This window comes from Kogia breviceps, chromosome 7 (assembly GCF_026419965.1).
Source record: "Kogia breviceps isolate mKogBre1 chromosome 7, mKogBre1 haplotype 1, whole genome shotgun sequence".
In the NCBI taxonomy this organism is placed as follows: Eukaryota; Metazoa; Chordata; class Mammalia; order Artiodactyla; family Physeteridae; genus Kogia; species Kogia breviceps.
In genome coordinates, this window is record NC_081316.1 from 75,670,402 (window position 1) to 75,696,770 (window position 26,369).

A 26,369-nucleotide genomic window follows, 5' to 3' on the forward strand; every position below is an offset into this window, starting at 1 on the left:
CCATTCAGCCAGTCTGTGTCTTTTGGTTGGTGCATTTAATCCATTTACATAAAAGGTTATTATTGATATGTATGTGCCTATTACCATTTTCTTAATTGTTTTGGGTTTGTTTTTGTGAGTCTTTTTCTTCTCTTGTGTTTCCCGCTTAGAGAAGTTTCTTTAGCATTTGTTGTAAAGGTGGTTTGGTGATGCTGAATTCTCTTTAGCTTTTGCTTTTCTGAAAAAGCTTTTGATTTCTCCATCGAATCTGAATCAGATCCTTCTGGGTAGAGTAATCTTAGTTGTAGGTGTTTCTCTTTCATCACTTTAAGTATATCCTTCCACTCCCTTCTGGCCTGCAGAAAAATCATTTGATAACCTTATGGGGATTCCTTTGTATGTTATTTTTTGTTTTTCCCTCGCTGCTTTTAATATTTTTTTAATTTAATTTTTGTTAGTTTGATTAATATGTGTCTTGGTGTGCTTTTCCCTAGGGTTTATCTGGTATGGAACTCTCTGTGCTTCCTGGACTTGGATGACTATTTCCTTTCCCATGTTAGGGAAGTTTTCCACTATAGTCTCTTCAAATATTTTCTCAGACACTTTGTTTTTCTCTTCTTCTTCTGGGACCCCTATAATTTGAATGTTGGTGCATTTAGTGTTGTCCCAGAGGTCTCTGAGATTGCCTTCAATTCTTTTCATTATTTTTTCTTTATTCTGCTCCTTGGCAGTTATTTCCACCATTTTGTCTTCCAGCTCACCTATTTGTTCTTCTCCCTCAGTTATTCTGTTATTGATTCCTTCTGGTGTATTTTTCATTTCAGTTATTGTGTTGTTCATCTGTGTTTGTTTGTTCTTTAATTCTTCTAGATCTTTGTTAAACATTTCTTGTATTTTCTCAATCCGTGCCTCCATTCTATTTCCGAGATTCTGGATCATCTTTACTATCATTACTCTGAATTCTTTTTTAGGTAAACTACCTATTTCCTGTTCATTTATTTAGTCTTGTAGCTTTTTACCTTGCTTCTTCATCTGTGACTTTTTTTTAACATCGTTATTGGAGTATCATTGCTTTGCAGTGGTGTGTTAGTTTCTGCTTTATAACAAAGTGAATCAGCTATACATATACATATATAAAAATATGGAACGCTTTACGAATTTGCGTGTCATCCTTGCGCAGGGGACTTGCTAATGTTCTCTGTATCATTACAATTTTAGTATATGTGCTGCCAAAGCTAGCACTGTGACATGTTTTTTTGCCATCTCTTTTTTTTTTTTAAATGAGTGGGATTGTGTTCCTGTCTTACTGGTTGTTTGGCCTGAGTCTTCCAACACTGGGGTTTGTAGACTGTTGGGTAGAACTGGGTCTTGGTGCTGAGATGAGGAACTCCATGAGACCTTGCTCCGATTAATATTCCCTGGGGTCTGAGGTTCTCTGTTAGCCATTGGTTCAGACTCGGAGTTCCCACCACAGGAGCTTCAGCCTGACCCCAGGCTCATGAACCAAGATCCCGCAAGCCACCTAGGGTGGCAAAATTAAAAAAGAACAATAACAAAGTAAAAAATAAAATTAGACTAGGAAACTAACAGGTATGTTAGGAAGAATATAAAAATGAAAATATAGATGAATCAACAACCAGGAGGTACATCAGTACCACAATAGTAAAAAAGAGGAGGAAGGAAAAGAAAAAAAAAGGTGGGGGGGATGCCTTGGCTGTGGAGGGTGGGACCTAAGCATTGGTGAGGTTTGGGTGGTGGGTGGGGACAATGCTCAGGACCCACAGGGCTGAAAAAGGCCCTGTGGGCTGTGGGGGCTGGAGCTTAGGCTCAAGGAACAGAAGGGGCCCAGGTGTGCCCCCCACCCCTGGTCTCAGAGGGCAGCGGACCCCACCTGGGAGCCCAGCAGGCTTCCTGGGCTCAAATGGGTGGGGCAAACGCCCTCCTCTCCTCTCCTCCGGTCTGGGAGGGCCCCTCCCACCTACCTCTCCTGACCTCCTCAGCCTCCCTCCTGTACCTCCAAGGACCCACGTGGCCTGGAGGGGATTTTGAGGGCAGGGGATCGGCCTGGGAGCTCATCAAGCTCCCTGGGCCCGAATGGGCAGGGCAGTTGCCCTCCACTCCTCTCCCACTCTTCCCAGAGAGTCCCTCCCGCCTGCCTCTCCTGATCTCCCTGGCCTCAGGGGCACCGATCCTGTCTGGCCTCCACTTGTCCTCCCGCCTCAGTCCCCCATGTGTCCTACCAATTCACTTTGGGGTTATTCCCATCTCCTTGGGCGTCAGAGTCTCCCACCAGTGGCCGGCAGTCACCCTAGTTGTGGGGAGACACTAACCCCACATCTTCCCACACCGCCATCTTGACTCCACCTCATTTCTAATTTATGATGCTGTGAGAATAACCTTTCTAAAGCACAGCTCTCATCAGATCACTTTTCTGTTTAAAATTCCTCAGCAATTCTTCCTTGGCTTCAAAATAGTCCCAACTGGGGCTTCCCTGGTGGCGCAGTGGTTGAGAGTCCACCTGCCGATGCAGGGGACATGGGTTCGTGCCCCGGTCCGGGAAAATCCCACATGCTGTGGAGCGGCTAGGTCCGTGAGCCATTGCCGCTGAACCTGCACGTCCGGAGCCTGTGCTCCGCAATGGGAGAGGCCACAAGAGTGAGAGGCCCGCGTACCGCAAAAAAAAAAAAAAAAAAAAAAGTCCCAACTCTTTGACCTGGCATTTGAGGCCCTCTACAATATATGGCTCCAAGCTATCTTTTCTGTTTTACCACTATCCCCTTTTGCAATCTACAGTCTCACCAGGCTTAGCTAATTTAAGGCTGTATAGCTGTTACTTTCCCATCTCGATGCCTCTGCTCATTGAGTTCCCTCATCTAGAATGTCCATTCCTTTGCCGTTTAAATTGCCATCAGATACAAGTCACAAAAAATCCCTATTCCACCAGTTTAAACAAAAATAGTATTTATTTTCTCACTTATCAAGAAACCCTAATATAAAGTAGCTCCTGGATTGGTTCATTCAAAGACCTAGCAGATCCCTCTTTCAAACTCATTGGGTCAATATTAGCTCACATTCCCCTTCTTACACCTACACTGGTAGAGAGGATGTGATTACTGTTATTGGTTTAGATGAGACTAACCAGGATTGACTCCTGAGTCATTTCAGGGAGTGGTAGTCACCAAAACGAAATTAGGGCACTACTGGCACAGTAAAAAGTGGGAATGGCATTTGTTTAATCAGTCAGTAGTTTCTGCCACATCTTTTATTTCTGCATGTCTAAATTTGAGGTCTCCTTAAAGGTCCACCTCAAATACCATCTCATCCATAAAGTTAACCTAAAGAAATTCTTTTGGCTCTTCTAAACTCCAAAAGCACTTTATTTATACTTTATGATTAAATTTTACGTTATGAATAAAATTATTTGTTTAGGTTCTTAGTTTCCCTAGTAGATAGTAAGCTCCTGAGAGCAGCAACTCTGTCTAGATCTTATAGCCTATAATGCTTAGTACCTGGTAAGAACTCAATATATGTTTAGTGAACAAAAGTCTGTTGAAGAAATATTCTCATTTTAAATGACTGGGATAGGTTGAAGCTTTCCTTGTGTATTGATATAGTATAGTACCTAAATTACATTTTCCATCTTTGTTTTATAAATTACTCAGCTCACATCGAAGGGGCTAGTAGAAATTGTAGAAAACTGTAGGAATATGAATGTAGCAGATTTCTGATCCTTTAGTTTTCTGTTGCTTTTCTTTGGCAAACACAGAATTAATGTTTGATTTTACTGTTAGTCAAAAAAATTTTTTTTACCTCACTATCTCTAACCATTATATCTTTATGGTGATTAAACATCATCCTTAAAATAAGATTCTAAGTTAGAAAAACAAGAGTATTAAAAACATAGGCAATCAGACCTTTCATTTGTATAATTTTTCTTGATTTTAGATCTAAAGAAATGTTTTATTTGCATTTCTTAGTTTCTTTTTGAAAGACTGTATGAGAAGTCAGTGTTAACATTAGAAAAAAAGAGTTAAAGTCCAGTATATTATAAGCTGATAGTAGACTGAAATTTTATATTTCTTAATCTTAAGCAACTAAAAGCCAATTTACAGTAAGACCTTATCTTGAGTATCTGCTATCTGCTGTGGCGGTTATGCTCAAACATTATAAAAAATAATCTAAATAATGTTTAAATGGAATATTTGGGGGGAATAATATCAGAAAAATTAATGGGTTAATTAAAATTATGGACTAAGGTGGCTGTTAAGAAGCTTCATGAATTATATTATTTTCATCCATCTTTTTACTTAGACCAACACCTTGGAGTCATCCTTGACTTCTCTTTTTCTCTTATACCCACCCCACAGTCAGAGTATGAGTGAATCCTGTCAGGTTTCTCTTCAAAATATATTCAGAATGTGACCAACTCGTACCATTGTCACTACTATCACCTTATTCCTAGCAACCATCATCTCTCACTGGGATTATTCCAGTAGCCTTCTAACTCGTCTCCCTGCTTCTGCCCTTGTCCCCATTCTGTCTAGTCTCAGCATAATAACCAATCTATTCCACTCATAATCTGAAATGAAATTAGATCTTATTACTCCTTGGCTCAAAACCCTCCAGTGACTTGCCATGCTCTTGGAGTAAAAACCAAAGTCATTACTATGAACAGCAAAGTTCTATACATCTGTCGTCACCTCACTTCCTAACCCTATCTTCAACCACTCCTCTCTCTCATTCTGTTCCAGCCACCTTTGGCTCCTTGTCAGGTTCACTTCTGCCTTTGCACTTGACTGTCATCCTGGAATGCTCTTTGCCCCAGATATCCATATGACTGATTCGTGCACCTCTTTAGTTCCTAAATGTCACCTACTCTGTGACGGCTTCCCTGTAGCCTTTCAGCATTTTCTCTCCTCTGTTTAATATTCTCCATAGCACTTATTTCCATCTTATCTAATCTGTATTTTATTTGTCTCTCCTACCTATAGTGTAACCTCCATGAAGAGAGGGATTTTTGTCTGGTTTTTACACACTATGTCACCAGTGCCTAGAGCAGTGCACATAGTACCTGTAACACCCACATAATGGGTACTCGATAAATAGTTGCTGTGTGAATAGTATGATTATAATAATTACAGTTTATAGTGAATATAACAAAAAAGACTTACGGATATAGAGAACAAACTAGTGGTTATCAGTGGCAGGGGTGGGTGGGTAGGGGCGATACAAGGGGAGGGGATTAAGAGGTACAAACTATGGGGCTTCCCTGGTGGCGCAGTGGTTGAGAGTCCACCTGCTGATGCAGGGGACATGGCGTCGTGCCCCGGTCTGGGAGGATCCCACATGCCATGGAGCAGCTGGGCCTGTGAGCCATGGCCACTGAACCTGCGCGTCCGGAGCCTGTGCTCTGCAAAGGGAGGGGCCACAACAGTGAGAGGCCTGCATACCGCAAAAAAAAAAAAAAAAAAAAAAAAAAAAAGAAAGAAAGAAAGAGGTACAAACTATGAGGTATAAAGTAAGCTACAAGAATATATTGTACAACACAGGGAATATAGCTAATATAATAACTATAAATGGAGTATAACCTTTAAAAATTGTGAATCAGTATATTGTATACCTGTAACTTATATTGTACATCAACTATACTTCAGTTTAAAAAATTGCAGTTTGATGAGCTTTGCTATTAAATACTAAGTTTATATGAATTATTCCCTAATTTCTTCTGAACTGTGCAGTTCCAAAGGAAGACTGGCCCAGTTTCCTCAGCCCTGAAAGTCTTATTTTGTAAGCCTGTATAAATTCCTGTCACCTTTAATGCTATTTATTTGTTCTCTACCCCTTGTATAGTCTTTTGTTACAAAGAATATTACATATTTGCATCTCCATAGAGACCTTACCTTCCCCCAATTTAATGAATTTTCTGATTATTAGAGATGGTTCTACCATTTTCACAGTATGGAATCTGATTCATACTTGATTCTGTTTTTTCTCTTACTGCCTTCTCAAATAATAATTAATAAATGCTAGTTACAAATATTATTTTATTCAAAATATTGAAATGTTGCTATAATCATGTCTTTTTAATATAACCTAACTATTGTACTTTACTTTCTCATGTCTCCAGATTGTAAGTTTTGGTATATAATAGAACTTAAGATATTCGAGAAGGAAATCTGTTGTTTCAGTTATAGTAGAATGGCATGTGGTTGTTGGGTTCAAATAAATGTTTAATTAAAAAATTCTATAGGGGTTTCCCTGGTGGTCCAGTGGGTAAGACTCTGCACTCCCAATGCAGGGGGCCCGAGTTTGATCCCTGGTCGGAAAACTAAATCCCACATGCATGCTGCAACTAAAGATCCCACATGCCACAACGAAGATCCTGCATACTGCAACTAAGACCTGGCACAGCCAAAATAAATGATAAATGAATAAATAATTTAAAAAACTGAACATTAGTTTTTTTAAAAAAGAAATTCTTTAAATAAGTTAAAATGAAAAGGATTGTCAATACTGGTCTCTAAAATTAATTTCTTAATTCTGGGAAAGTTGCCTGACCTCAACAACTAAACAGGATGATGGCTAATCAACCCTACAGGTTATTTTGAATGTCACATGAGATAATATTGTGTATTTTGAACCCCACAAATGTGGGGGACATGACATTATTCATTTGCTCAGACTCTTTGCTCTCTTGTTAGGTAATTTGCAAACTTTGAAAACTTCTGTTTCCTAGGATGTTTGACTAAATATTTGTTCCCCTTTTTTGGGAAAAATCAATCAGAAAAATTATCTACTTTTTTTTTCATTTTCTTTGTACGTTTAGATTAACAAAAGCAGTGGCATTGTGGAAGCATCACGGATCATGAATTTGTACCAGTTTATTCAGCTTTATAAAGACATCACAAGTCAAGCAGCAGGAGTATTGGCACAGAGCTCCACCTCTGAAGACCCTGATGAAAACTCATCATCTGTAACATCTTGTCAGGCTAGTCTTTGGATGGGAAGGTATACAGTGCATAAATACCATGTTTCTCTTATTTTCCAACATGCAAAGTACTGAAATCGCATTAATGGTTTTGCTGGTGTTCTCCGTGACATCTTAAATCACATTACTTTTTGTCTCAGTTGGTATTATATCCCAGATCTGCTTTTGGATTATTCTGTGTTTCAGAACATTGTTAGAGTGCCAAATTAAAGAAAAACTAAAGTGGCTCACACCAGGTAATGTTTCTGTCAATCTAGTTTCCATGAATCCACTCTCCGCTCTACTTGCTTGCATTTAATGACAAAGGATATAGTTACTACCCCTCTTATAGTAGGCATTTAGGTTTTTAGACAATCAAAGCTCTTCGGGGAATTAGGTCCAAGAATCTGGCAAAACCATTCCAGTTTTTCTTAAAGATATCTGACTAATTGGAGCATTAACATTGTAATTACTGTCTCCAGGACTTCACAGTCCATTTAGGAATGAACAAGTAGTTGGTGCACATATTGCATGTACTGAGTTACCAGAAGGAAATGAAGTCAGACAGCGTTTTCTGTGATGGTGCTTGTTTACTCAGGCCTAATATATTATTGTTCTATCTAAACTTTCTTTTCCTTCTCTATAATGCTTTTGGCATGTGAAAGCTCCCATCTGTTGCCATTTGACAACCATGACCATAATTTAACTTTATAAATGCCTCATTGGAAAAAGGCTTATGTGGGTCCAGACATGTTGACATCCTGTCTTATTGTCATACAGGGTAGACAGCACAAATCTGAATTGACAGTGTCTTTTAACTTGAAGTTAAGAATATGGTTAACAAGAACTTTTTTATTGCTCCATTTACAGTTGCATTTTCCGATCCATTCTTAACCAACTGGTTTCCAAATACTATGTTGTAGTAAGATTGTATTTTAACTTATCATTTCCTGTTTATCTTTAATAGGATTGTTTGGTTTTCTACATTTGGGCTGTACAAGTGTTGCTGATGAAATGCCAAATGAGTTTTAGAGTATTATAGGCAGGATTTTGGCTTATCTTTCCTGTATCTTGTAAAATTAATCTTTCAAAGACAGGCATCTGATTTTCTGCTTTTTTTCCTCTCCCTCTTCAGAATGGTGATTTCTTTTTGAGTATTTTGAAAGTTGACAATAGTATTTACTAGTAAATAGTATTTACTAAGCTCGGTGGTAGCAAATTAATTGAAAGTAATCTTTTTTCTTGTTGCAATCATTGTAATGAAGGAGGTAAGAGTGTTATTCCTTTTCATGTGCCCTTGAGACTGGGAAACTCAATGCCTGATTGGTAGGTTAGGGCTGCTTCTTGCCTTTGTATGTTTTTTGGGTATTTTTGTTACCCCCTGATATACTTAGTTCATAGAAAAATAGACTTTTCAAGTTGAGAGCGATCTTAAGAGGTATGTATTTGGTTCAGCCTTACATCTGGTGCCTATTTCTATTAATGGTTTATATTTATTAAGTACTTGTAGGGTATTAGGCATTGTGATGAGTGCTTTACATGTATAAACTCATTAAATCACAACAACCCCATAGGAATACAATTATTGGTTCATTACAGATGTGGAAACTGAGGTTTAGACAAATAAATGACAATGGCTAGAAATTGGCCTAGCTGAGATTCACATTCTGGCCTGTCTGGTAATACAGCCATGCTCGCAACCTCTGCATTAGTACTCTGGTGCAGGAAGATCCTATACTAGAGTGCTTCTTAAACTTTAATATTCACTGGTTTTGAGAAGGAGCTTGAGATTCTGTCAGGTTCCCAGGTGTTGTCACTACTGCTTATCCATGGATAGCACTTTGCATAGTGAGACTTAACCACATTTAGCCAAGTGGTAGTCCAGGTTGTACATGAACACCTGCAGCTGTAAGGGACTCACTGCCTCAGAAAGGCAAGCCTTTTGATTCACAGATAGCTTTAATCACTATGTAATTTTCCCTTTTGCATTATTTTCTTCAGAGCCAAAATCTGGCTCTCCTGAGGCAGCACAGCACAGATTCTAGAACCAAATTGCCTGTGTTCAAATCCTGGCTCTACTCCTTACCATGTCACTCTGGACAAGTTATTAAACTCTCTTTCCTCAGTTTCCTCATCTTTTAAAAGAGGATGACAATGATAAGATCTACTTCATAGGACTCTTGGGAGAGTTAAGTGAGTTAATATATGTAAAATGCTTGGGGGCTTCCCTGGTGGTGCAGTGGTTAAGAATCCACCTGCCAATACAGGGGACACAGGTTGGAGCCCTGGTCTGGGAAGATCCCGCATGCCATGGAGCAACTAAGCCCACGTGCCACAACTACTGAGCCTGTGCTCTAGAGCCCATGAGCCACAACTTTAGCCTGCTTGCCTAGAGCCCGTGCTCCACAATAAGAGAAGCCACCGCAATGAGAAACCCGCACACCAAAACTAAGAGTAGCCCCTGCTTGCCGCAGCTAGAGAAAACCTGCACACAGCAACAAAGACCCAACACAGCCAAAAATAAATAAATAAAATGCTTAGAACAGTGCCTGGCCCATAAAAAAAAAGTCTGTAAAAGTTAACTACCATTATTCTTAAATTATTACTGTATTCTACTTATTTCAGTGACAGTGCCCTCTGGAAATCCACCAAACAAGTCTGTTCTCTCTTTCAGCCCTTCAAATACTTGAAAACAGTAATCAAATTCTCACTGAGCCTCTGTTCTCCAGGATAAGCCTCCCCATTTCCTTTGGCCTTTGTATAGGTCTCTTCTATATCCCAGAGGCTTTCCTGGATGATCTTTTATTTGTCAATTTGTCTTTCAGGGTAGGGGGCAGAGAACTGAATTCTCCACTTTACAAGTGGTCTACTAAGGACAAACAGAGCAAAGACTCTTCCTCCTTCCTTCTTCTGGTCACTGCATTGCTAGGAAGGTAGCAAAAAAAGTGAACATAGTATAGCTTCCACTGGCTACTTCTGTGTCTCCTGTTCTTTCTTTTACCTCCATCCAGAATGCTATTCTTTGTAACCCTCTACTCCTCAGTTTTAAACTCTAACCTTCAGGACTCTGTCAGTCTTTACGGATTCAATTATATTCTCTGCTACTGACACCCAAGTCCATATCCTTAGACATAAATTGTAAACTCCTCAAGAGCAGAGACCCTAGTTCATCTGGATCTGGCACAATACGTGGCACCTAAAAGGCATTTAAACATTTAAATGAATAGATATAGAAAAATTCAAATACATTAGATCCACATCCATCTAGGGTTTCATTCAGTTTCCCCATTTCAGTTCAGGGGCTGCCCTCTTTTATGCATTGCTAAAGCATAGCATTTAATTTATTACCACATCCTGATGATTTGTCTTTTGTAATGCCACTTAGACCAGGCCCTAATTATTTCCCAGGTGAATTGCTGAAATAAGGATCTGATTGGTGTTCCTCCCTCTAGACTGTCCTTCATACTGCTCTCCCAATTAATCTCCTACAGCATTATTTCCAATGGGGGTTCACTTTCCCCTTGATTAAACTGTCAGAACAAGTTTAAACTTACTATTTTGACATACAAGGATCAGATTATCTCTGCTGTACTTAAGCAATCTTTTCTCTTATTTTTCTCCCAGGAGCATGATGCTAGCCTTCTTGTTACATACATATACAGAGTTTTGGGGTTTTTTTTCCTACCTCTATTTGTTTATTCACATAGAATGTCCTCTGTCGAAATCCTATCATTTTTTTCTACCTCATTTTTCTGACAAGTTTGAAATGTACTCATTTCTTCCTTCTTTACTTAGCACTTACTACATGTAATGCACATTTGACATTTTCTTCTATATACAAATTGGCAGATTTTAAAGTACTATATAATGTCATATACAGTGGTATAAGCACAGCAGGGAATAAAAACATGTTAGAGATAGTTCCTACCCTCAAGCTTATAGTCTAGTGGCTATACTTTGAAACATTTAATTTTTGTATAATTATAAAAGTAGTACATGCTTGATGAAGTAAACCTAAAAATTACAGAATAGCACAAAGATTAAAAGCAAATTAAAATCACTTCAAGAAACATGTATTGAGAACCTAAGACAAACTCCTTGTATTCAAAGAGCTTACAGTTTATGGATAGACCAACCAATAAATAGCCAATTAAAATACAGTATTTAAGTCCTTTAACTGAGGAAAATGTTGGTTTTGAGAGCATAGAGAAGATGGTATCTTGAGCTAAGTAACTGAGGTTGGAGTTTACCAAACTCAGAAGGGTATGCCAGGAAAGGAAAACACCACATACAAAGGTCCTTGGCTCATTCAGGGGCATTCTGAATTGTGGCTGGAGTAGAAGGTTCAACATCTCTTTTCTTCCCAAGATGAAAGAGCTCTTTGAGGACAAAAAACTTTGCTTTCTAACTCTTTTGTATTTCATATAGCAAGTACCTGATCCTTAAGACTAAGCTATTCTTTCACTTATATGCCCATTGTCAGCAGTAGCATAACAAGACCCTGATGGCAGGGTCTCTATTTTAGAAAGCTTTGTATCCTGCATGGTGAGTAAGTCATATATTGGTTGAATTAATTTATAAAAATTGAATATGATTAAAATGGGCTAAGTTATTTTCCAGTTTTGGTCCATATTTTCCTTTTAACCATCTCAGGATTTATCTTTTATCCAGTTGTTTTTTATGGAATTTGCCCCTCTAGTACTTCTTCCCCAATATATTTGCTATCCCTAAAAGATAAGTTAATTTCCTCTGATATTGCATGAGTCATATTGTTCTTTATGTTGAGGGTACATAGTTGCTTGATAATACTTTTTAAGGCAATGGAAACAAAGTTTACTGCACAGTGACAACAGAGAATATCATTGCTCCAGCTCAATTTTCACATTGCAGAGTAAAGCAGCTGACTGATGAGGAGGAATGCTGTATCTGTATGGATGGTCGAGCTGACCTCATCCTGCCTTGTGCTCACAGCTTTTGTCAGAAGTGCATTGACAAGTGGTAAGTAATCTGCCGCCTTCATGGGTTAGGCCAAGATCAAGAGGGAGAGTGTATATGAATAAACTTCAAAAAATGCAAAAATATTATAGTTAAGTATAAGAGATTTTGTTCTTTAGTACTTCGGATTTTATGACATGCCTCCTACTGGTTAAAATATTTTTATACCTAAACTTTATAAAATGTGGGGATGTATCTTAGTTTTGACAATTTACTTTTGCTGTAAGGAGATTTGTGCCTGACTAGAGTCTAGAATCAAACAGTCCCTCTTTTCTTCTATTTTCCTCCTCATTTCTACTTTTTTCCTCCATATATGATTAGAAAGAATAATATGAATCCTTGAATATTGAATATTGGACCTGGAGAGAACTTTAGAGAACAGCTAGTTAAGCTCATTATTTTACAAAATAAGAATCAAGCGTTCAGGAGAATTTATAATTGACATACAATATGTCAATTATAACTACATATATTTAAAGTACAATGTGATATATTTTGATATATGTATATACCCATAAAAATCATCATCACAATCTAGGTAATGAACAAATCTGTCACTCCCATAAGTTACCTCATGGCCACTGTAAGGTCTCCTTCCCCACACCCCTTCTTCTAGTCCCCAGACAACCACTAATATGCTTTCAATCACTATAATTTGGATTTTCTATAATTTTTATAAATGGAATCATACAGTATGTACTCTTTTTTTGTCTGACTTTTTTCATTCATTATAATTATTTCAAGGTTTACTTATGTTGTAGTATGTATCAGTAGCTCCTTCCTTTTTATTACTGAGTAGTAGTCATTGTACGGATATACCACAGCTTATTTATTATCCACTCACCCGTTGGTGGACATTGGGTTGTTTTCAATTTTGGGCTATTACATATAAAGCTGCCTTTATATATACTTTAAAGGTACATTTGTGTACAACTGCTTTTATGGACATACATTTTGTTTTTTTCTTGGATAAATAACTAGAAGTGGAATGGCTAGATCATACTGTAGGTGTATGTTTAACTTTTTAAGAAACTGCCCACTGTTTTCCGGACTGGCTGTGCCATTTTACACACCCACCAGCAGTGTATGAGAGCTCCATTTGCCACACAACCTTGCCAGTACTTGGTATTTGACAGTCCTTTTAATTGTAGCCATTCTAATAGATGTGTAGTGGTATCTCACTGTGGTTTTAATTTGCCTTTCCCTCCTGACTGATAATGCTGTGCATCTTTTCTTATGCTGATTTGCCATCTTTATGTATTTCATCTTTGGTGAAGTATTCATTCAGATCTTTTGCCTATTTCTTTATTGGGTTATTTTGTATTCAGTTTTCAGAGTACTTTTTTTAAACATCTTTATTGGAGTATAACTGTTTTACAATGGTGTGTTAGTTTCTGCTTTACAACAAAGTGAATCAGTTATACATATACATATGTTCCCATATCTCTTCCCTCTTGCGTCTCCCTCCCTCCCACCCTCCCTATCCCACCCCTCTAGGTGGTCACAAAGCACGGAGCTGATCTCCCTGTGCTATGCGGCTGCTTCCCACTAGCTATCTATTTTACATTTGGTAGTGTATATATGTCCATGCCATTCTCTCACTTCGTCACAGCTTACCCTTCCCCCTCCCCATATCCTCAAGTCCATGCTCTAGTAGGTCTGGGTTTTATTCCCGTCCTACCACTAATCTCTTCATGACATATTTTTTTCTTAGATTCGATATATATGTGTTAGCATACGGTATTTGTTTTTCTCCTTCTGACTTATTTCACTCTGTATGACAGACTCCATCCAAGTCTATCCACCTCATTACAAATAACTCAGTTTCACTTCTTTTTATGGCGGAGTAATATTCCATTGTATATATGTGCCACATCTTCTTTATCCATTCATCTGTTGATGGACACTTAGGTTGCTTCCATGTCCTGGCTATTGTAAATAGAGCTGCAAGGAACATTTTGGTACATGACTCGTTTTGAATTATGGTTTTCTCAGGATATATGCCCAGTAGTGGGATTGCGGAGTCGTATGGTAGTTCTATTTGTAGTTTTTTAAGGAACCTCCATACTGTTCTCCATAGTGGCTATATCACTTTACATTCCCACCACCAGTGCAAGAGTGTTCCCTTTTCTCCACACCCTCTCCAGCATTTATTGTTTCTAGAGTTTTTGATGATGCCCATTCTGACCAGTGTGAGATGATATCTCATTGTAGTGTTTGTTTGTTTGTTTGTTTGTTTTTTGCGGTACGTGGGCCTCTCACTGTTGTGGCCTCTCCCGTTGAGGAGCACAGGCTCCGGACGCGCAGGCTCAGCGGCCATGGCCCATGAGCCCAGCCGCTCCGCGGCACGCGGGATCCTCCCGGACTGGGGCACGAACCCGCGTTCCCCACGTCGGCAGGTGGACTGTCAACCACTGCGCCACCAGGGAAGCCCTCATTGTAGTTCTGATTTGCATTTCTCTGTTGATTAATGATGTTGAGCATTCTTTCATGTGTTTGTTGGCAATCTGTATATCTTCTTTGGAGAAATGTCTATTTAGTTCTTCGGCCCATTTTTGGATTGGATTGTTTGTTTTTTTGTTATTGAGCTGCATGAGTTGCTTATAAATTTTGGATATTAATCCTTTGTCAGTTGCTTCATTTGCAACTATTTTCTCCCATTCTGAGGGTTGTCTTTTGGTCTTGTTTATGGTATCCTTTGCTGTGCAAAAGCTTTTAAGTTTCATTAGGTCCCATTTGTTTATTTTTGTTTTTATTTCCATTTCTGTAGGAGGTGGGTCAAAAAGGATCTTGCTGTGATTTATGTCATGGAGTGTTCTGCCTATGTTTTCCTCTAAGAGTTTGATAGTGTCTGGCCTTACATGTAGGTCTTTAACCCATTTTGAGTTTATTTTTGTGTATGGTGTTAGGGAGTGTTCTAATTGCATGCTTTTACATGCAGCTGTCCAGTTTTCCCAGAACCACTTATTGAAGAGGCTGTCTTTTCTCCACTGTATATCCTTCCCTCCTTTATCAAAATTAAGGTGACCATGTGTGTGTGGGTTTATCTCTGGGCTTTCTATCCTGTTCCATTGATCTATATTTCTGTTTTTGTGCCAATACCATACTGTCTTGATTACTGTAGCCTGGTAGTATAGTCTGAAGTCAGGGAGCCTGATTCCTCCAGCTCCATTTTTCATTCTCAAGATTGCTTTGGCTATTCGGGGTCTTTTGTGTTTCCATACAAATTGTGAAATTTTTTGTTCTAGTTCTGTAAAAAATGCCAGTGGTAGTTTGATACGGATTGCTTTGGGTAGTAGAGTCATTTTCACAATGTTGATACTTCCAATCCAAGAACATGGTATATTTCTCCACCTATTTGTATCATCTTTAATTTCTTTCATCAGTGTCCAATAGTTTTCTGCATACCGGTCTTTTGTCTCCTTAGGTAGGTTTATTCCTAGATATTTTATTCTTTTTGTTGCAGTGTATGGGAGTATCTTCTTAATTTCACTCTCAGATTTTCATCATTAGTGTATAAGAATGCCAGAGATTTCTGTGCATTAATTTTGTATCCTGCTACGTTACCAAATTCATTGATTAGCTCTAGTAGTTTTCTGGTAGCATCTTTAGGATTCTCTATGTATAGTATCATGTCATCTGCAAACAGTGACAGCTTTACTTCTTTTCCAATTTGGATTCCTTTTATTTCCTTTTCTTCTCTGATTGCTGTGGCTAGAACTTCCAAAACTATGTTGAATAAGAGTGGTGAGAGTGGGCAACCTTGTCTTGTTCCTGTTCTTAGTGGAAATGGTTTCAGTTTTTCACCATTGAGAACGATGCTGGCTGTGGGTTTGTCATATATGACCTTTATTACGTTGAGGAAAGTTCCCTGTATGCCTACTTTCTGCAGGGTGTTTTATCTTAAATGGGTGTTGAATTTTGTCAAAAGCTTTCTCTGCATCTGTTGAGATGATCATATGGTTTTTCTCCTTCAGTTTGTTGATATGGTGTATCACGGTGATTGATTTGCATATATTGAAGAATCCTTGCATTGCTGGGATAAACCCCACTTGATCATGGTGTATGATCCTTTTAACGTGCTGTTGGATTCTGTTTGCTAGTATTTTGTTGAGGATTTTTACATCTATGTTCATCAGTGATATTGGCCTGTAGTTTTCTTTCTTTGTGACATCTTTGTCTGGTTTTGGTATCAGGGTGATGGTGGCCTCATAGAATGAGTTTGGGAGTGTTCCTCCCTCTGCTATCTTTTGGAAGAGTTTGAGAAGGATAGGTATTAGCTCTTCTCTAAATGTTTGGTGGAATTTGCCTGTGAAGCCATCTGGTCCTGGGCTTTTGTTTGTTGGAAGATTTTGAATCACAGTTTCAATTTCAGTGCTTGTGATTGGTCTGTTCATATTTTCTATTTCTTCCTGGTTCAGTCTTGGCAGGTTGTGCATTTCTAAGAATTTGTCCATTTCTTCCAGGTTGTCCATTTTAGTGGTGTACAGTTGCTTGTAGTAATCTTTCATAATCTTTTGTATTTCTGCAGTGTCAGTTGTTACGTCTCCTTTTTTATTTCTAATTCTATTGATTTGAGTCTTCTCCCTTTTTTTCTTGATGAGTCTGCCTAATGGTTTATCAATTTTGTTTATCTTCCCAAAGAACCAGCTTTTAGTTTTATTGATCTTTGTTCTCGTTTCCTTCATTCCTTTTTCATTTATTTCTGATCTGATCTTTATGATTTCTTTCCCTCTGCTAAATGTGTGGTTTTTTCCTTCTTCTTTCTCTAATTGCTTTATGTGCAAGGTTAGGTTGTTTATTTGAGGTGTTTCCTGTTTCTTAAGGTAGGATTGTATTGCTATAAACTTCCCTCTTAGAACTGCTTTTTCTGCATCCCATAGGTTTTGGGTCGTCGTGTCTCCATTGTCATTTGTTTCTAAGTATTTTTTTATTTCCTCTTTGTTTTCTTCAGTGATCACTTCGTTATTAAGTAGTGTATTGTTTAGCCTCCATGTGTTTGTATTTTTTACAGATCTTTTCCTGTGATTGATATCTAGTCTCATAGCATTGTGGTCGGAAAAGATACTTGATACGATTTCAATTTTCTTAAATTTACCAAGGCTAGATTTGTGACCGAATATATGATCTATCCTGGAGAATGTTCCATGAGCACTTGAGAAAAATGTGTATTTTGTTGTTTTTGGATGGAATGTCCTATAAACATCTATTAGGTCCATTTTGTGTAATGTATCATTTAAAGCTTGTGTTTCCTTATTTATTTTCATTTTGGATGATCTGTCCATTGGTGAAAGTGGGGTGTTAAAGTCCATTACTATGATTGTGTTACTGTCGATTTCCCCTTTTATGGCTGTTAGTATTTGCCTTATGTATTGAGGTGCTCCTATGTTGGGTGCATATTTACAATTGTTATATCTTCTTCATGGATCGATCCCTTGATCATTATGTAGTGTCCTTCTTTGTCTCTTGTAATAGTTTTTATTTTAAAGTCTATTTTGTCTGATATGAGAATTGCTACTCCATCTTTCTACTAATTTCCATTTGCATGGAATATCTTTTTCCATCCCCTCACTTTCAGTCTGTATGTGTCTGTAGGTCTGAAGTGGGTCTTGTAGACAGCATATATATGGGTCTTGTTTTTGTATCCATTCAGCCAGTCTGTGTCTTTTGGTGGGAGCATTTTATCCATTTACTTTTAAGGTAATTATCAATATGTATGTTCCTACTACCATTTTCTTAATTGTTTTGAGTTTGTTCTTGTAAGTCTTTTCCTTCTCTGTGTTTCTTGACTAGAGAAGTTCCTTTAGCATTTGTTGTAAAGCTGGTTTGGTGGTGCTGAACTCTCTCAGCTTTTGCTTGTCTGTAAAGGTTTTAATTTCTCCATCAAATCTGAAGGAGATCCTTGCTGGGTAGAGTGATCTTGGTTGTAGGTATTTTTCGTTCATCACTTTAAATATGTCCTGCCACTCCCTTCTGGCTTGCAGAGCTTCTGCTGAAGGATCAGCTGTTAACCTTATGGGGATTCCCTTGTGTGTTATTTGTTGTTTTTTCCCTTGCTGCTTTTAGTATGTTTTCTTTGTATTTAATTTTTGATAGTTTGATTAATGTGTCTTGGCGTGTTTTTCCTTGGATTTATCCTGTATGGGACTCTCTGTGCTTCCTGGACTTGATTGACTATTTCCTTTCCTATATTACGGAAGTTTTCAACTATAATCTCTTCAAATATTTTCTCAGTCCCTTTCCTTTTCTCTTCTTCTTCTGGGACCCCTATAATTCGAATGTTGGTGCATTTAATGTTGTCCCAGAGGTCTCTGAGACTGTCCTCAGTTCTTTTCATTCTTTTTCTTTATTCTGCTCTGCAGTAGTTATTTCCACTATTTTATCTTCCGGGTCACTTATCCGTTCTTCTGCCTCAGTTATTCTGCTATTGATCCCATCTAGAATATTTTTCATTTCATTTATTGTGTTGCTCATCGTTGCTTGCTTCCTCTTTATTTCTTCTAGGTCCTTGTTAAATATTTCTTGCAATTTGTTTATCCTGTTTCCAAGATTTTGGATCATCTTTACTATCATTATTCTGAATTCTTTTTCAGGTAGACTGCCTATTTCCTCTTCATTTGTTAGGTCTGGTGGGTTTTTACCTTGCTCCTTCATCTGCTGTGTGTTTTTTGGTCTTTTCATTTTGCTTACTGTGTTTGGGGTCTCCTTTTTTCAGCCTGCAGGTTCATAGTTCCCGTTGTTTTTGGTGACTGTCCCCAATGGCTAAGGTTGGCTCAGTGGGTTGAGCAGGTTTCCTGGTTGGGGGGACTAGTGCCTATGTTCTGGTGGATGAGGCTGGATCTTGTCTTTCTGGTGGGCAGGTCCACGTCTGGTGGTGTATTTTGGGATGTTGGTAACCTTATTATGATTTTAGGCAGGTTCTCTGCTAATGGATGGGGCTGTAGTCCTGTCTTGCTATTTGTTGTGCATAGGGTGTCCAGCACTGTACGTTGCTGGTCCTTGAGTGAAGCTAGGTCTTGGTGTTGAGATGGAGATCTCTGGGAGACTTTCACCGTTTGATATTGCACGGAGCTGGGAGGTCTCTTGTGTACCAGTGTCCTTAGGTTAGTTCTTCCACCTCAGAGACACAGCCCTGTTGCTTGGCTGGAGCGCCAAGAGCCTTTAATCCACACGGCTCAAAAGGGAGAAAAAATAGAAAGGAAAGAAAGGAAGGAGGGGAGGGAGGGAGGCAGGGAGGAAGGAAGAAAGGAAGGAAGGATGGACGGAAGGAAGAAATTAAGGAAGGAAGGAAGCAAGAAGGGAAGGGAGGAAGAACGGAAGGAAGAGAGGAAGGAAGAGAGGAAGGAAGAGAGGTCAGAAAGGAAGAAAGGAAGAAGACAAAATAAAGTAGGATAAAATATAGTTATTAAAATAAAAAATAATTATTAAGAAGAAAAATTTTATTTAAAAAAATGGGTTGGTCAGAACCCTAGGACAAATGTTGAAAGCAAAGCTATACAGACAAAATCTCACACAGCAGCACACACATACACACTCACAAAAATTTTAAAAGGGGAAAATAATAATATATCTTGCTCCCAAAGTCCACGTCCTCAGCTTTGGGATATTTCGCTGTCTATTCAGGTATTCCACAGATGCAGGGCACTTCAAGATGATTGTGGAGATTTAATCCGCTGCTTCTGAGGCCGCTGGGAGAGACCTCCCCCTCTCCTCTTTGTTTGCACAGCTCCCAGGGTTCAGCTTTGGACTTGGCCCCGCCTCTGCGCGTAGGTCGTCCGAGCGCCTCTGCTCTTTGCTCAGACAGGATGGGGTTAAAGGAGCAGCTGATTCGGTGGCTCTGGCACAGGCCAGGGGGAGGGAGGGGCACGGATGCGGGGTGAGCCTGCGGTGGCAGAGGCCAGTGTGACGCTGCAGCGGCCCGAGGCGTACCACTTGTTCTCCCGGGGAAGCTGTCCCTGGATCCCGGGACCCCGGCAGTGGCGGGCTGCAGAGCCTTCCAGGTGGGGAGGTGTGGAGAGTGACCTGTGCTTGCACACAGGCCTCTTGGTGGCGGCAGCAGCAACCCTAGCGTCCCACACCCGTTTCTGGTGTCTGCGCTGACAGCCGTAGCTCACGCCCATTTCTGGAGCTCCTTTACACGGTGCGCTTAATCCCCTCTCCTCACAAGCCTCGGGCTGGTGAGTGCCGGTCGGCACCGATCCTCTGTGCGGGAATCTCTCCACTTTGCCCTCTGCACCCCTGTTGCTGTGCTCCCCTCCGCGGCTCCGAAGCTTACCCCTCCGCCACTCGCAGTCTCCGCCTGTGAAGGGGCTTCTAGTGTGTGGGAACCTTTCCTCCTTCACAGCTCCCTTTCACTGGTACAGGTCCCATCCCTATTCTTTTGTCTCTGTTTATTCTTTTTTCTTTTGCCCTACCCAGGTACATGGGGGTCTTTCTTGCCTTTTGGAAGGTCTGAGGTCTTCTGCCAGCGTTCAGTGGGTGTTCTATAGGAGCAGTTCCATGTGTAGATGTATTTCTGATGTATCTGTGAGGAGGAGGTGATCTCCGCGTCTTACTCTTCCACCATCTTCTCTCTTCTCTGAGAGTTCTTAATGTATTATGGATACATGTCTTTTATCAGATATATGATTTGCAAATATTTTCTCCCACCCTGTGATTTATCTTCTCATTCTCTTAAGAATGTCTTTCAAAGAGTAGACATTTTTAATTTTGATGATGTCCAATTTCTCAGTTTGTGATTAATTGATAATGATTTTTTACTGTCATTATCTAAGAAATCTTTGTGTAACCCAAGGTCACAAAGGTTTTCTTCCATTTTTTCTTCCAAAAGATTTGTTTTTAGGTTTTACATTTTGGTCTATGATCTATTTTGAGTTAATTTTTGTGTATGCTGTGACGTGTGGATCAAAAAATTTTTATTTTACGCTTATATGGCTTTCCAGTTGCTCTAGCACAATTTGTTGAAAAGACTATGTTTTCTTCACTAAATTGCCTCTTCACCTTTGTTAAAAATCAGTTGTTAAAGCACAGGTGTGTCTATTTCTGGACTCTATTCTGTTCCATTGATATATTGTCTATTTCACACCAATACCACACTACATAGGTTAGTGTAGCTTTGTCACTCTTAAAATCAGGGAGTGTTAATCCTCCAACTTTGTTCTTTTTCAAAGTTATTTTGGCTTTTCTAGATCTTCTGCATTTCAGTGTGAATTTTATAATCAACTTGTCAGTTTCTACAAAAAACCTATAAGAATTTTGATGGGGATTGCATTAAACAATTTTGAGAGTGTTAGTTTCTTAACAATATTGAGTCTTCCAACCCACATCACAGTATATTTCTCCATTTATTTAGGTCTTCTTTAATTTCTGTCATCAATATTTGTAGTTTCCAGTGTTGCATATCTGTGACAGATTGATCCCTAGGTATTTTATAATTTTTATGCTACTTTAAATGGTATTTTTAAATTTCAGTTTCTGATTATTGTATTTCTATGTACTAGCAATAAACAGATTTTGTGTATCAATCTATCCTGCAACCTTACTGATTTATTTATCAGCTCTGATAGCTTTTTTGTAGATTCCATAGGATTTTATCAAGTGTGGGAAAAACACTTTTGAAAGATATTTTTTCTGGATGTAGAATTCTAGACTGATAATATTTTTTCTCTCAGTACTTTAATGACATTTCTCCCCCCCCCTTCTTGCTTACATCATTCCCTGTGAGAAATCTGCTCTCATCCTCATCTATTTTCCTCTGTAGGTAATGTGCCTTTTTTCCTCTGGCTGCTTTTAAGGTTTTTTCCCTTTATCACTGATTTTGAGCAATTTGATTGATGTGCATTAGTTTTCTTCATGTTCCTTGCACTTAGGGTTCATTGAGCTCCTTGGATTTGTAGGTTTACAGTATCATCAGTTTTGGAAAGTTTTCAGCCAGTATTTTCTCAAATATTTTTTTCTGTTTTCTTTTGTCCCCGCTCCTTCTGAGACTCCAGTTACTCATGTATTAGATCACTTTAGGTTGTCCCAAAGTTCACTGATGCTATTTTCCTTCTTTTTTGAGTCACTTTCTCTATATTTCATTTTGGATAGTTAATATTGCTATATCTTTTCAAATTCACTAATTTTCTTTTCGTGTAATGTCTAACTTGCCATTAATCCCACCCAGTGTATTTTTTTCTTCACATATCTTAGTTTTCATGCAGAAGTTTAAGTTTTTAATATCTTCCAATCTCTGCTTAATATGTTTGTCTTTCCTCTACTTTTTAATTTAACATCTTTATTGGAGTATAATTGCTTTACAATGGTGTGTTAGTTTCTGCTTTACAACAAAGTGAATCACTTATACATATACATATGTTCCCATATCTCTTCCCTCTTGCATCTCCCGCCCTCCCACCCCTCTAGATGGTCACAAACCACCCAGCTGATCTCCCTGTGCCATGCGGCTGCTTCCCACTAGCAATCAACACTACGTTTAGTAGTGTATACAGCTCCATGCCACTCTCTCACTTCGTCACAGCTTAGCCTTCCCCCTCCCCATATCCTCAAGTCCATGCTCTAGTAGGTCTTTGTTTTATTCCCATCCTACCCCTAGTCTCTTTGTGACATTTTTTTTCTTAGATTCCATATATATGTGTTAGCATACAGTATTTGTTTTTCTCCTTCTGACATAATGCACTCTGTATGACAGACTCCAGGTCTATCCACCTCATTAAAAATAACTCAGTTTCATTTATTTTCATGACTGAATAATGTTCCATTGTATATATATGCCACATCTTCTTTATACATTCATCTGTTGATGGACACTTAGGTTGCTTCCATGTCCTGGCTATTGTAAATAGAGCTGCAAGGAACACTTTGGTACATGACTCTTTTTGAATTATGGTTTTCTCAGGGTATATGCCCAGTAGTGGCATTGCTGGGTCATATGGTAGTTCTATTTGTAGTTTTTTAAGGAACCTCCATACTGTTCTCCATAGTGGCGGTATCAATTTACATTCCCACCAACAGTGCAAGAGTGTTCCCTTTTCTCTATACCCTCTCCAGAATTTTTTGTTTCTAGATTTTTTGATGATGGCCATTCTGACCGGTGTGAGATGATATCTCATTGTAGTTTTGATTTGCATTTCTCTAATGATTAATGATGTCGAGCATTCTTTCATGTGTTTGTTGGCAATCTGTATATCTTCTTTGGAGAAATGTCTATTTAGTTCTTCAGCCCATTTTTGGATTGGGTTGTTTGTTTTTTTGTTATTGAGCTGCATGAGTTGCTTATAAATTTTGGATATTAATCCTTTGTCAGTTGCTTCATTTGCAACTATTTTCTCCCACTCTGAGGGTTGTCTTTTGGTCTTGTTTATGGTATCCTTTGCTGTGCAAAAGCTTTCAAGTTTCATTAAGTCCCATTTGTTTATTTTTGTTTTTATTTCCATTTCTCTAGGAGATGGGTCAAAAAGGATCTTGCTGTGATTTATGTCATAGAGTGTTCTGCCTATGTTTTCCTCTAAGAGTTTGATAGTGTCTGGCCTTACATGTAGGTCTTTAACCCATTTTGAGTTTATTTTTGTGTATGGTGTTAGGGAGTGTTCTAATTTCATATTTCTACATGTAGCTGTCCAGTTTTCCCAGCACCATTTATTGAAGAGGCTGTCTTTTTTCCACTGTATATTCTTGCCTCCTTTATCAAAGATAAGGTGACCATATGTGTGTGGGTTTATCTCTGGGCTTTCTATCCTGTTCCATTGATCTATATTTCTGTTTCTGTGCCAGTACCATACTGTCTTGATAACTGTAGCTTTGTAGTATAGTCTGAAGTCAGGGAGCTTGATTCCTCCAGCTCCATTTTTCGTTCTCAAGATTGCTTTGACTATTCGGGGTCTTTTGTGTTTCCATACAAATTGTGAAATTTTTTGTTCTAGTTCTGTAAAAATTGCCAGTGGTAGTTTGGTAGGGATTGCATTGAATCTGTAGATTGCTTTGGGTAGTAGAGTCATTTTCACAATGTTGATTCTTCCAGTCCAAGAACATGGTATATCTCTCCATCTATTTGTATCATCTTTAATTTCTTTCATCAGTGTCTTATAATTTTCTGCATACCGGTTTTTTGTCTCCTTAGGTAGGTTTATTCGTAGATATTTTATTATTTTTGTTGCAGTGGTAAATGGGAGTGTCTTCTTAATTTCACTCTCAGATTTTCATCATTAGTGTATAAGAATGCCAGAGATTTCTGTGCATTAATTTTGTATCCTGCTACGTTACCAAATTCATTGATTAGCTCTAGTAGTTTTCTGGTAGCATCTTTAGGATTCTCTATGTATAGTATCATGTCATCTGCAAACAGTGACAGCTTTACTTCTTCTTTTCCGATTTGGATTCCTTTCATTTCTTTTTTTTCTCTGATTGCTGTGGCTAGAACTTCCAAAACTGTTGAATAAGAGTGGTGAGAGTGGGCAACCTTGTCTTGTTCCTGATCTTATGGAAATGGTTTCAGTTTTTCACCATTGAGAACGATGCTGCCTGTGGTTTTGTCATATATGGCCTTTAGTATGTTGAGGAATGTTCCCTCTATGCCTACTTTCTGCAGGGTTTTTATGATAAATTGATGTGAATTTTGTCAAAAGCTTTCTCTGCATCTATTGAGATGATCATATAGTTTTTCAGAGACACAGCCCTGACGCCTGGCTGGAGCACCAAGAGGCTTTAATCTACATGGCTCAGAATAAAAGGGAGAAAAAAAAGAAAGGAAAGAAAGGAAGAAAGGAAGGAAGGAAGAGAGGAAGAAAGGGAGGAAGGAAGAAAGGAAGGGAGGAAGGAAGGGAGGAAGAAAGAAAGAAGATAAAATACAGTAGGATAAAATAAAGTATTAAAATAAAAAATAATTATTAAGAAGGAAAATTCTAGAAAGAAAAAAAAACAAAAAATGGTTCCGTCAGAACCCTAGGACAAAGGGTGAAAGCAAAGCTATACAGACAAAATATCATACAGCAGCACACACATACACACTCACAAAAAGAGAAAAAGCGGAAAATAATAATGTATCTTGCTCCCAAAGTCCACCTCCTTAACTTTGGATGATTCGCTGTATATTCAGGTATTCCACAGATGCAGGGCACTTCAAGATGATTGTGGAGATTTAATCCACTGCTTTTGAGGCTGCTGGGAGAGACCTCCCCCTCTCCTCTTTGTTTGCACAGCTCCTGGGGTTCAGCTTTGGACTTGGCCCCGCCTATGCACGTAGGTCGTCTGCCAGCGTCTGCTCTTTGCTTAGACAGGACGGGGTTAAAGGAGCAGCTGATTCGGGGGCTCTGGCTCAGGCCAGGGGGAGGGAGGGGCACAGATGCAGGGCGAGCCCGTGGCGGCAGAGGCCGGCATGATGCTTCACCAGCCTGAGGCACACCATGCGTTCTCCCCGGGAAGCTGTCCCTGGATCCTGGGACCCCGGCAGTAGCGGGCTGCACAGGCTCCCGGGAGGGGAGGTGTGGTGAGTTCCCTGTGCTCACACACAGGTTTCTTGGTAGTGGCAGCAGCAGCCTTAGCGTCCCACGCCCGTCTCTGGTGTTCGCGCTGACAGCCGGCGGCTCGCGCCCGTTTCTGGAGCTCCTTACGCAGCACACTTAATCACCTCTCCTCTCGCACCAGGAAACAAAGAGGCAATAAAAAGTCTCTTGTCTCTTCCCCAGCTCTGCTTCCGTCTCTGGAGCTCCTTTAAGCGTTGCGCTTAATGCCCTCTCCTTGCGCCCCAGGAAGCAAAGAGGGAAGAAAAGGTCTCTTTCCTCTTCGGCAGCTCCAGACTTCTCCGGACTCCCTCCCGTAGCCGTGGTGCACTAACACCTTCAGGCTGTGTTCACGCCGCCAGCCCCAGTCCTCTCCCTGCTATCCAACCGAAGCCCGAGCCTCAGCTCCCATCCCCCCTCCCTTCCTGGCAGGTGAGCAGACAAGCCTCAGGCTGGTGAGTGCTGGTCGGCACCGATCCTCTGTGGTAATCTCTCCACTTTGGGGCTTCCCTGGTGGCGCAGTGGTTGAGAGTCCGCCTGCCGATGCAGGGGACATGGGTTCGTGCCCCAGTCCGGGAGGATCCCACATGCCGCGGAGCACCTGGGCCCGTGAGCCATGGCCGCTGAGCCTGTGCGTCTGGAGCCTGTGCTCTGCAATGGGAGAGGCCACAACAGTGAGAGGCCCGTGTACCACACACACACACAAAAAATCTCTCCACTTTGCCCTCCGCACCGTTACTGTGCTCTGTTCCATGGCTCCGAAGCTCCCCCCTCCGCCACCTGCAGTCTCCACCTGTGAAGGGGCTTCTAGTGTGTGGGAACCTTTCCTCCTTCACAGTTCCCTCCTACTGGTGCAGGTCCCGTCCCTATTTTGTCTCTGTTTATTCTTTTTTCTTTTGCCCTACCCAGGTACATGGGGGGTCTTTCTTGCC

The 26,369-nt window shown here is 39.7% G+C and overlaps 1 protein-coding gene and 1 non-coding gene across 6 annotated transcripts in view; one reads left to right on the forward strand and one right to left on the reverse strand.

The window, feature by feature from the left end:
* Window positions 1-26,369, forward strand: part of RNF141 (ring finger protein 141) — a 66,205-nt gene that overhangs the window by 26,856 nt on the left and 12,980 nt on the right. For all 5 annotated transcript variants that reach the window (XM_067038631.1, XM_067038629.1, XM_059067925.2 and 2 more), the window contains exons 4-5: window positions 6,806-6,987; window positions 11,837-11,944. In XM_067038631.1, the coding sequence (XP_066894732.1) occupies window positions 6,806-6,987; window positions 11,837-11,944 (290 nt within the window). The remainder of the gene's footprint in view (window positions 1-6,805; window positions 6,988-11,836; window positions 11,945-26,369) is intronic.
* Window positions 1,115-1,221, reverse strand: LOC131760706 (U6 spliceosomal RNA). Its single transcript, XR_009336805.1, has one exon. It is a non-coding gene; the product is annotated as a U6 spliceosomal RNA (small nuclear RNA).